Raw genomic sequence first — 10731 nt, forward strand, 5'->3', positions numbered from 1 at the left:
AGAAATCCAGTCCCAAGGGACAGGAAAGCAACACTATTATCCTCGTCCCTAATTTCCAATTCTCTCACCCGTTCTCTCACCTGTTAACCTGAGGGTTTTAGTGTTAAGCATCAAAATACCATTGGTGTATGTGTGGCCTCTCTCTTGAGAAGCCAAACATTTGCATGTCACCTAGATTGTTTTTGTTTTTTTATCTTTTTTTAAAATTGTCTGCTAGATAAGCTTTTGAATCAGTCCAATTAAAAAAAAAAAACTACAGATGTAAACACACACCCATCTAATTTCCCATTTGTTGATTTTTAAAAAATTATTGTTAAGATATGTAATATACACAAATGGGAAAATATGACTGAAAATGATCAGTATTCATACTTTTTAAAATATACAACAAGAAGTTACTCAAAAATGAAGATTTTTAAATATCCAAAATGAGTGATGCTAAGATAAGATAAGAATGTCAATATGTAATTATTGACATTCGCACAGTATATCACTAGCTAACTTGATTTCTAAATCGTTACACACTTTGTCCACAATCAGAGCTTCTCATCATCCGGAGCACGTTAGTGGGGGGAAATGAATGAGCACAATCAGAGTTGACAGAATACTGTTTGCATTCTGTGCTTCCTCTCCCGTCCTCTGGGCCACCCAGATGCTCCCTCACACGGCCTGAGGGCAGCTCCAGTGCACTCAGTTTAACTAGGCACTCCACCCATGCCAGCCCCGGAGGGACCGCTGTGACCAGCATGAGTGTTAAGGCACAAGGAATGTCCTTTGGAGAATCATAGCATCTACACTTCAAGATACTTTTCACATGTATGACACACTTCGCATGTATTGATGAGGACCGAGGGTATTTTCTTTAAAAAGAAAACATTCACATGGACCATTTCGCAGCCTCAGTTTATCATCCTTTTCATAAGAATCCTTTCTGGTCTAGATTCCTTCTTTCCCACAGGCATTTTTTTTTTTCCCTACGGAAGTTATGAGTGGCTTCTGTCTTTGTAATGGCATTGAATATCTGTTTTATAATTTGCTGTTGCTACGGCAGATGAACTCTTTCAGTCCCTCTGATAGGAATAGCTTTCTGGGCCCCGAGTGACATCCAGTTGGATGTTTTAGGAGCTGTTTTGGAGCTGAGCGTGTAGGCATTATCCATGTCTTCCCTCCAGGGTGACCCTGGATTGTCCACTGCTGTGTGTTTGTGTGTGGTGTGCAAACGAGTGTGACTAACTTCCCGCCCGAGGCATCTACAAAGCTAAAGGAACACAGTCTCACCTCTTCTTCCTCATTTGGCTCTTTAGGCTTGGGGGAAAGGGGGGTCTGCGGAGAGAGTGGTGATGCTTTTAAATGCTGAACCCACCTCCCTGGGGCTGCCTCCCTCCTTAGAGGGCTGCAGAATTCTAAGCTGCTGCGGCTGCAGGGCTGCAGCCCTGGCCCATCTCTGGCCGCAGGAGGAGTCTGGAGCCTCCAGAGAGAACCTTTCAGCAGGGGGCCCTCGGGTACCCACAGCATTTCTTTGGAGAGACCTAGTTCTGCAGTCCAGCCTCACCCTTGGCCTTAAGCTTACAGGTATTTTTTTCCCCCCTGCATCTTTTGAATCCCCAAACCAGAAAGAAAAAAAGAAAAAAGAAAAAAAACGAAGAGAAATTGGTATGCAGTGTGCAGATCAGAACTAACCACCCTTAGGTTAAAAAAAAAAAAAAAAAAGTGTGTGTGTTCTAACCACTGACCTATCCCAGTTTCCCCCAAGCTTGTCCTGAGAAGCTGTGTAATGTCCTGCACCTTCTGCTTTGATCAGGAGAGAAGGGCCCCTCCTCCAGTGCCAAAGAAGCCGGCGAAGGGCCCCGCGCCGCTGATCCGGGAGCGCTCGCTGGAGAGCTCGCAGCGCCAGGAGGCCCGCAAGCGCCTGATGGCCGCCAGGCGCGCCGCGTCCGTCCGCCAGAACTCGGCCACCGAGAGCGCCGAGAGCATCGAGATCTACATCCCCGAGGCGCAGACCCGGCTCTGAGGTCCCGGGCGTCCCCCGCCAGGACCCGCCCGCCCGCCGCCTCCCGGCCCCTGCGCCCCAGCCCGTCCGTCTGAGCCCAGTGACTTCCACCGTCGCCGTGTAGTTAGCCGTCCACCTTGCAGGACCTCCCCCAGTCCCCCTGCCCGGACCAGCGGGCCCATGTTACTCACTGAGCTTCGCCACCTGTACCGAGGCGCCAGCCTGCCTCACCCGGATAGACAGCCCTTTCTTTTCTTGGCAAAGCCAAGCCCACCCGTGCACAGATCGCCCCTGTAAGTCGCCCGCATCCTCAGTTCTCTCAAGCTAGTGTGTCCCTAGAGCTCAGCAATATAACACCGTAGGGTATTTCAGAAATCCAGTATCACAGGGTGATCCTTTGGGACTTAACCGTCTTCCACGCGAAAGAAACGAGGGCTTCGATTCCCTTTTATTTCCCCCAATGGTTATTCTTTTACAAAGCAGGTGGAGCACTTTATTTCCAACCTCCGAAATCATGCCATCTCACCGGAATCCATGAGTGACACACCAAGAGGGGACCGAGCTGGGCTGGGGGTGGGGGACCTGGATGTGTAGTGGGGAAGGGAGGAGCAAAATCTGCGGGTGCTGGGGGTACCCGCACCGCTCACAGCTGCACAAACTGCCTCACTGATCCTTCATCAATCACTGCTTCAAGTGTTTCAATCAGCAGAAGATTGTAAATTCGATCTTTCAGGGAAATCTATTCTGAAAGGCAATAAAATGAGGAAAGGCAAGGCAAAGGAAGCACTGATAGTTTAAGATACTACATAAGTGATGTTTTGTTCTGTTATTTTTAAAAAAATCTTAGACCTGAAATGTTTTACCAGCTGTCATTGTGTTGTGTATATTATATTGTTGTGCAGTAGGACCTTCAAGGGCAAACTGTTGGTTCTGTTTATTTGTTAGTGTCCATCCTGGGGACCCTACCTAACCACACCTATGTAAGTGGTGTGGTTCTAACCACTGAGGCGCTGTAAATGGCAGCCAGGTGGTTTTCAGAGAAGAGTTCGGATTTTCCCATCATCCCCTTGAATGCTCTACAGCCATCTCCTTTAACCTGTTAGTTCATACTTCTGACATATCTCTTCCTTTGGCCTTCTCTCACTGTTACATAGGGTCCTATCATCCCCTAGCATAAGGACTGTGTCCTAGGTCAACCCAATAAAATAAATTTTCTACCCCAATAGACACGCCTCATTCCAAAGAGCTGCCACTCCTCTTGAAGTCCCCGGCAGTGAGAAAAATTTGACGTGCAAGGTTCAACAACCACAAGGAGAGGGGAGAAGTCACGACGCACAAACACTGAGAGATACCCAGGCTTTTGGCAGAGAATGTTGACTTACATTTTTGTCATGCTGGATGGGCAGTATGCACTTTGCTGACGTTCTCCTTAAACGCCCTTATTCATAGCAGTTAACGCGTTTAGAATATGGTGATCTTAAAGTACCACTGGCGTTTTATGTCCAGTTCCCACCCTAAAGTATTAGAAATTACCATTGAAAAATGAAGGACTTCTAAAAACATACATCAAATACGCTTGCACCAGAGAAGCTTTTTCAAAAAACAAAACAAAACGCACTCGCATCGCCAGGTGCTAATTTAATTTTATTTCTGAAATTAAGAGAGGTGATGGGTTCTGGCATCAACTATCTTCATGGACATATTCAAAAACCACTAGAGAATTCGCTACCTCTCAGAGCCATCGATGCTTTGAGCTATCTTTGTAAACAGGGCACAAATGTTTACTGCTGTGGTTTACAAGAAAAGGGCTACTAACTTATTTCAAAACAAACTTTTAGTTAGGGTGAACAGAGCACCTTGAGTGCTTTGTAAAATGGGAGCATACAGAGATTTTTAGCTTCGGGTGTTGCTGGTTCTAAAAAGAATACATCTTTTATTTACTTTCTAGCAGCAATGGAAGGTCACACAAAATTTTCGTTAAGTAAGGCCAACTGCCACCTTGGGTAGCGTATGGTCACATTCAGTCCTGCAAATGACTCACAGATAAACTCACAGATGAACACGAAGGAAGTGGAATCCTTTGGAAAACCCATGTTCCCAACAACAGTTCTGTGCCCTGAGGTAGAGAGAAGATTTGGAGTAAGAAATAGATTTCTAATACAATTCAAGATCACCCTACAGTATTTTCTTTGGAAACTGGTCTAGCCCAGGATATTTTAAAGAGAGACAAGTGAAGTCCTATTTATCTTGTCCCTGTGAGTGGTATTTGTATATTCATAAGCTATTTTTGGTAAGAATTTTAAATCTTTGAGCTAAATGCCCACAGGCATCATGACCTTTGCCTTCCTTCAAAACACAAATTGTACAAACACTTTATAAAGAGCTAGTTATTGATGTTAAAACATGACCCCACATAAAGCGGCTCGTTAACCACTTGACCCCTTTAATTGACATCCATAAGCATAACCTTTGTTACATTGTTCTTTTTGATGTATTTGTAGAAATGTTTCTTAGTTCATAAAGGAAAATGTATGTACCCTGAAAATTATTTATTTTGTTTAACTTTGGTATAAAGATGTTTGGGCATTTTCTTGGGGAGGGGGAGTTAAAAAAGAAGTTTGTCTCCCGCATCAAAAAATAGTTCAAAGAAATTAAGTATTTATTATATTTTTTGCAGTTGTTTCCATACAATTCACATAACCTTTTTGTAAAGAGAGATGAAGAAATGGATTAAAGATTTTTAATATTTGAAATGGTAAATAGAACTAATTTATTTGTAATATATTTCTGTTATTTATAGATGTGTCCTTAATGTTTTACTGTGCATTACCACTTTAATTTAAGCCTTATCCTTGTGAATTTACCATTTCTTTTTTAAAACATGTCTAGATGCATATTTTAAATAACTGGAATGTAAATCACTAGCACATCTGAATTCCCAAATGTAATTTTTAAAAATTATTTTGGTTTGGAGAAAAAAAAAAAGATCCACTTGAAAGCCTTCTGATGGAGGGATGGGGAACATTTTTATGGATTTATGAATTGGAATTTCATAGGCTTATCTACTTAGATTGTGTGTGAACAAAAAAAATTGTAAATAGATGAATGTTTCCCATAATGTAAAAAGATGAAATTAATAAAATAATTAATGCACTGCTTTCAGGTCTGCATGTTTTCACTACAGAGTCCTGCTTCTTCCAAGATATAAGTGATTGCCTTCAGGGGAAATAAGCAATGAAGAAGCATCTCCTTCTAACTTTCATTGTAACAGCACACAGTGCTGGTCCCTGTTGAGCTTGGGGGTAGGTAGGTTTGTATCCCACATAAGGGACTGAAATACTGAAAATGAAAAGTCACTTTACCATGATGATCACACACAGGTAAACGTGTCAAGTCAAAAGCTGTGTATTTTATGAAAGAAGTGATTAGGCTCTCAAACTTGTGCAGCTCTGTATATATCTTGTCCACTTGAATTTCTTTGCAAACACTTCATCAATTTTGTTTTCTACACAGTCCTCCAGGGTAAGAAAAGTCAGAATAATGCTTTGTGGTTTTCAGTTTATCCTTGCTGGTACTGGAACACTGTGCTCACTGATGTTTAGTGATTTGCCCAGTGGGAACAGATTTGAGTCCCAAGTTCAAGCCTTCATTCAGCCTTCAGTAGGGTCTCTATCATGCTTCCAACATTTAAACTTGGTAATTATTTGTCATTGTTGATTTTGTCTGAGGTTTACCTAGGTTATATCCACAAACCTGACTCCATATACACAAACACAGATTTATCAAAAAAGAAAGTAAATTACAGTATTTTATGAAGTGAAGTTGCAATTATCCGAAAATGCTGCAGCTCTGAAGAAACCTATATCCACAGTGCTTCCTTCCCCACCCAGTTCTTGGGCAAACCCATCCACCTTAGATGCAACAAACTTGGAAATTGTTAAGCAGATTAGCCACTTTTCCTGATTTTTATGCATACGCAAAACCAGGCCAGTCATTAAAATAATACAACGTACTTTTTTTTCTCTCTCATTTTTTTTATTAAGGTTACAATGTACTTTTGAAACGGCTTCAAAAGAGTTTGAAGGGGCTGGATCCTTGTGAGGCAGAGAGATCTTATTACTTTGTTCATGCACTGACTATTTCCAAAGTCTCAACTATGATTACAGTTTTCACCTTTCAACAAATTATTTTTTAAATTTTTATTTATTGATGAGAGAGAGAGAGAGAGAGAGAGAGAGAGAGAGAGAGAGAGAGAGAGAGATTTGTTGTTCTACTTATTTATGTATTCATTGGTTGATTCTTGTATGTGTCCTGACCAGGAATCAAACCCACAACCTTGGCATATCAGGATGACACTCTAACCAACCCAGCTACCCATCCAGGGCCTAACAAATAATTATTTTATTGGGCTCCTTAACCATTTCAGCCAAACCCCAAACAAAATGAGTGAGTTTTTGCATGTGGAAATTTGAATTCCAGTGAAGCAATTTCCCATGTTACAGGTTTCACCCCCCAAAAAAATATAGTTTCATTTTTTTATAGAAATTAAACAAAATTGTTTGTTCCGAATATGAATATATTTTTATTTTTATATCTTTGAAATCCACCCCCCACCCCGTTGAAAATATAAATTGATCTTGGTTTAAATAAATGACATTGAAAAATTACAGTGTCTGAATGTGTTCCTTCTCGGGTGCCCCTTTAGGGCCTAAATTGACCTCAGGTTTGCTTGGCTGTTTGACTTTCAGCTGCTGAAGCAAGATGAGGTCAGCTCCTTTTATAAACAGAAGCCAGTGGTCCTGTTTGAAAACTGTCTCAGGGTCCTAACTCACATATTAGTACAAGTTTACAGAATAGGTCTTAAATTCCTCTGCAAAGCACTCATCATCTCCCCTGAAGCAGAGAGAGAAAATAGCTTCCTGCTTCCTGGTCCCTGTGCTTTCCTCCCGCAGGCGGACTGCTGGCCCTGAGAAGCCATCAGCAGATAACAACAAGAATTCGAAGCCCGGTGCCTTCCTGACTCCTGGGTCTCCCAGGGAGCCACGCCAATGCATTATCTTCGCGTCTCCTGTGAAAACAAGCCCAAGCTTGACTTCATAAAAAAATGCCTGAAAGCAAGAAAGTGTTTTAACAAATACTGAAAGTCAAGCTCTGCTGTAGTTTTCAACGTACCCTTGCAGTACTGAAACCCTGTGCTCACTGATGTTTAGTGAACTGTTGCTATTCAATGTACCAAATGTTTCCACTAGTGCAGATGAGGATTGCCATTCTTCCTCTTCACACTTCTAGCCTGCCTTCTGCTAATTTCCTCCTTTCAGATTACTTGATAAGTAAATCAACATCATGAGGGAGCTTCTATTGAGATCTCAGTGAAGAGACACATCCATAGAAAAACTCTCCCTTTCACCTTGAAAGGAGGAAGGGAGAAACAAACAGAGCTTAGGTTTTCCCTTCTGTTACATAGGGGGAAATGCATTCTCCTGTTGACCCTAAGAGGGAGGTTATGAACAACAATTATAGGTTTGGTAGCTTTTCTAATGCTTTCACTGCTGCGGGAGGCCAATGCTTTACAAAGAGAAAATATTCCCGCAGAGCTAGCTAGCCTTCTGAGGTTTGGACATAGAACCATCAATTAATGATGCCTACCTTGTTTGGAGGGCTTTCAAGCCCAATGCCCACCAGCAGTTTAAATATGAAAAGTAAGGAGAAACATCTAAGGGGTTAGATAATACTGTGGATGGCCCATTCAGTGTATTCTAAACATCTGTCCAGATTAAAATAATGATATTCTACTAACTAAAAAAAAAAAGAAAGCCTATTTATAAGAGTTTTGGTTTTAGGGTTAATCTCTTTCTATAGGAGATGTTTATTTCTGTCCGTCAGTAACACTAAAAAACCCTTGAAAAGGTTTTCTTTTTAAAAAACTATTTTATTGATTTTTTACAGAGAAGAAGGGAGAGGGATAGAGAGTTAAAAACATCAATCAGCTGCCTCCTGCACACCTTCTACTGGGGATGTGCCTGCAACCAAGGTACTTGCCCTTGACTAGAATAAAATCTGGGACCCTTCAATCCACAGGCCAACGTTTTATCCATTGAGCCAAACCAGTTAAGCCTCTTTTTAAGGGTTTAAAAAAAAAATCTCTTTAATCCTCACCTGATGACATGGTGACATGTTTAAAGAGAGAAAGGGAGGGAGATAGATAGAAATATTGATCAGTTGCCTTCTGTATGTGCCCTGACTGGAGATCAAACCCACAACCCAGGTATGTGCCCTGACCAGGAATTGAACTGCAACCTGAGCAGTCTTTTGGTGCATAGGATGATGCTCAACCAACTGGCTGGGTGGTCAGTGACACTTTTGAAAATTCCAGCTGTATCACATCATTTCCTTTCTAGAATAAGGTTCTTTGCAACCTCAGCCAATGCAAGTTCTGTCTACAATCCCAAGTGTGAGAAGTAGATCACAAAGGCAGAACTTGAACAAAGATAGAAGGAGATAGGTTGAATAACTTATTTTAGATTCCTTTCTGGTTTGATTTAATGTAACATTCATTGAGAGCTGCCCCTCTTCCTGACTTACTCAGGGAAGAGAGCCTCACTGCCTTTACTGCCTTTTCCGGCGGGGGTTAACTTTTTCAATTCTCTGCAGCCTGGCCCCTGCAGAAGCAGTATCTGGGAGGCCCTGGTGAGTGTGGCACTTTCAACGTTGAGCTTGACAAAGGGGAAAGAACAACTCAGAGGCTCCTGAATTGTTTCTTATGGTAGTCAGCAAGGCAATGAGTCTGAAATGATTGAGGAGGGATCTTTTTCAAGATGCTCATGTCATTTTGTCCTGGCTTGGGTTGGTGCACCAAGGATCCCTTGACCAGCAAGTTGTTCAAAATGAAGTCTTTACAAAGAGAGTGAAAAATTGATCAATAGCTAGGAAAATTGGAACAGTGGAGGGATGTTAGCACAGGAAAATGAGGATTTCCAAACTAAATGCTAGTGGGTGTTAAACACTTACAACTACCATGTTTCCCCAAAAATAAGACATCCTCCGAAAATAAGACCTAGCGCATGGAAAGATAAGACATCCCCTGAAAATAAGACCTAGCACAACTTTGAGAGAAAAATTTAATATAAGATACTATCTTATTTTCAGGGAAACAGGGTAGTGGTGAAGTGAGGAATAAATATTCAGACAAGTCTGAGTAAGTCTGAAGATAAGGAATGAAAGTAAAACATGTTGCTAACGTGGACCCAAGATGTTTTGGCATTTGACTACTCAGGATCTGTCAGTGGCTGAGTCATGATGTAATTGTGCTCAAGGGCACTTCACTTTAAGATAGGCCATAAGGAGGCCAAGGACCAGCTTTCTTCTAGCCAAGGCAACACATTAGAATTGGGTTAAATACTCCACTAGAGAATATGGGTTAAATATTTAGGAAATGCTTTCCTAAAGAATATATGATGTCTTGGCTGCCCTGAAAAACTTGACACACTGTCCCAAGAGAAGTTATTATGAGAACTGAGTCACCAAATGATCCTTATGAAAGAGGGAAAGTTCTTCATCCTCTTGGCATTTAAATTTGTTTATTAGATAATACCACCACAGTAAAGACAGGTCTACACACACACACACGTACGCTTGCACATACACCCACACCATGACCCCTGTTGGCTTCAGCCCAAAGTGAAGAATTTCCCACCAGGTTCCTGTCAGTGATTCCAGATCCATGAGCAGAGAGGATCCATATGGGAGAAAACCAAGGCAAAGGGAAGTCCCCACACACTCCAACAGGAGCACCCAGATGTCATTTTGCTTGTACTATTCTGCCTTGGGGTTGGGTAGGAAGCATTGCCATACTCTTATAACGCATTTACAAAGACAGGATGTCCCCAAAAAGTGCAAACACACACATTAACAGCCAATTCTAGTACATTTTGAAAGTGAAATGTATCTTGATAAACACTGCCTTTATAATCATTCAAAGTGTGTATACATTTTTGGGACACCCTGTATTGCCAGCATTTCTCTTATAAACTGGATTGACCCTCTCATCAGCCTCAAAACTGTGCCATGACTGAGCCTGACTGTCCAGCAGGGACAGGGCTATTCTGTAAGTGAGAAAGAGCTCAGGTTACGGGGCCAGACTGCTCATGTTTGAATCCTAGCATCACCACTTACTAACTGTGTATCTGAGGCAAGTTACTTAACCATTCTGTACCTCAGCTTTCCTATCTGTACAATTAGGATGAAACCAATACTTACAGGATTGTTCAAATAAATAAATAAATAAATAAATATATATATGTAAAGCTCTTGCCCTGGCCAGTGTGGGTAAGTTGGTTAAGTATCATCCCATGTACCAAAATGTTGCTGATATAATTCCTGGTAAGCACATGCCCAGGTTGCGGGCTCCATCCTCAGATGGAGTCATGCAGAAGGCAGCCAATTGATGTGTTTCTCTCTCTCCCTCTCCCTTCCTCTCCATAAAATCAATAAAAACATATTTCACATATATATATATATTAACACAGTGAGTATCTGGCACATGATAAGCACTCAAATGTTCACTGTCATCATCATCATTATCATTATATGTTTACATTTACTGAGAAAGTACCTTGTGCCCTGGCTACACTATTTTATATGCATTCCATTATCCTATGACACAGTCATTACAATAGGTTACTGAGAGATTAAGGAGTAACCCAGGATCACTGGTAAGTGGCAGAGCTAGTATTTGAGTCCAA

General features: G+C 41.6%; 1 protein-coding gene across 12 annotated transcripts in view; it reads left to right on the plus strand.

Moving 5' to 3' along the window:
* DLGAP1 (DLG associated protein 1) overlaps nt 1-5148 on the plus strand; it is a 572027-nt gene extending 566879 nt beyond the window's left edge. For all 12 annotated transcript variants that reach the window (XM_036418494.2, XM_045574247.1, XM_036418496.2 and 9 more), the window contains one exon: nt 1802-5148. In XM_036418494.2, coding sequence (XP_036274387.1) covers nt 1802-2011 — 210 coding nt within the window. In that variant the 3' untranslated portion in view covers nt 2012-5148. The remainder of the gene's footprint in view (nt 1-1801) is intronic.
* The last annotated feature ends 5583 nt before the right edge of the window (nt 5149-10731 follow it).

The sequence above is a fragment of the Pipistrellus kuhlii genome, unplaced genomic scaffold (assembly GCF_014108245.1).
Source record: "Pipistrellus kuhlii isolate mPipKuh1 unplaced genomic scaffold, mPipKuh1.p scaffold_m20_p_6, whole genome shotgun sequence".
Taxonomy (NCBI): domain Eukaryota; kingdom Metazoa; phylum Chordata; class Mammalia; order Chiroptera; family Vespertilionidae; genus Pipistrellus; species Pipistrellus kuhlii.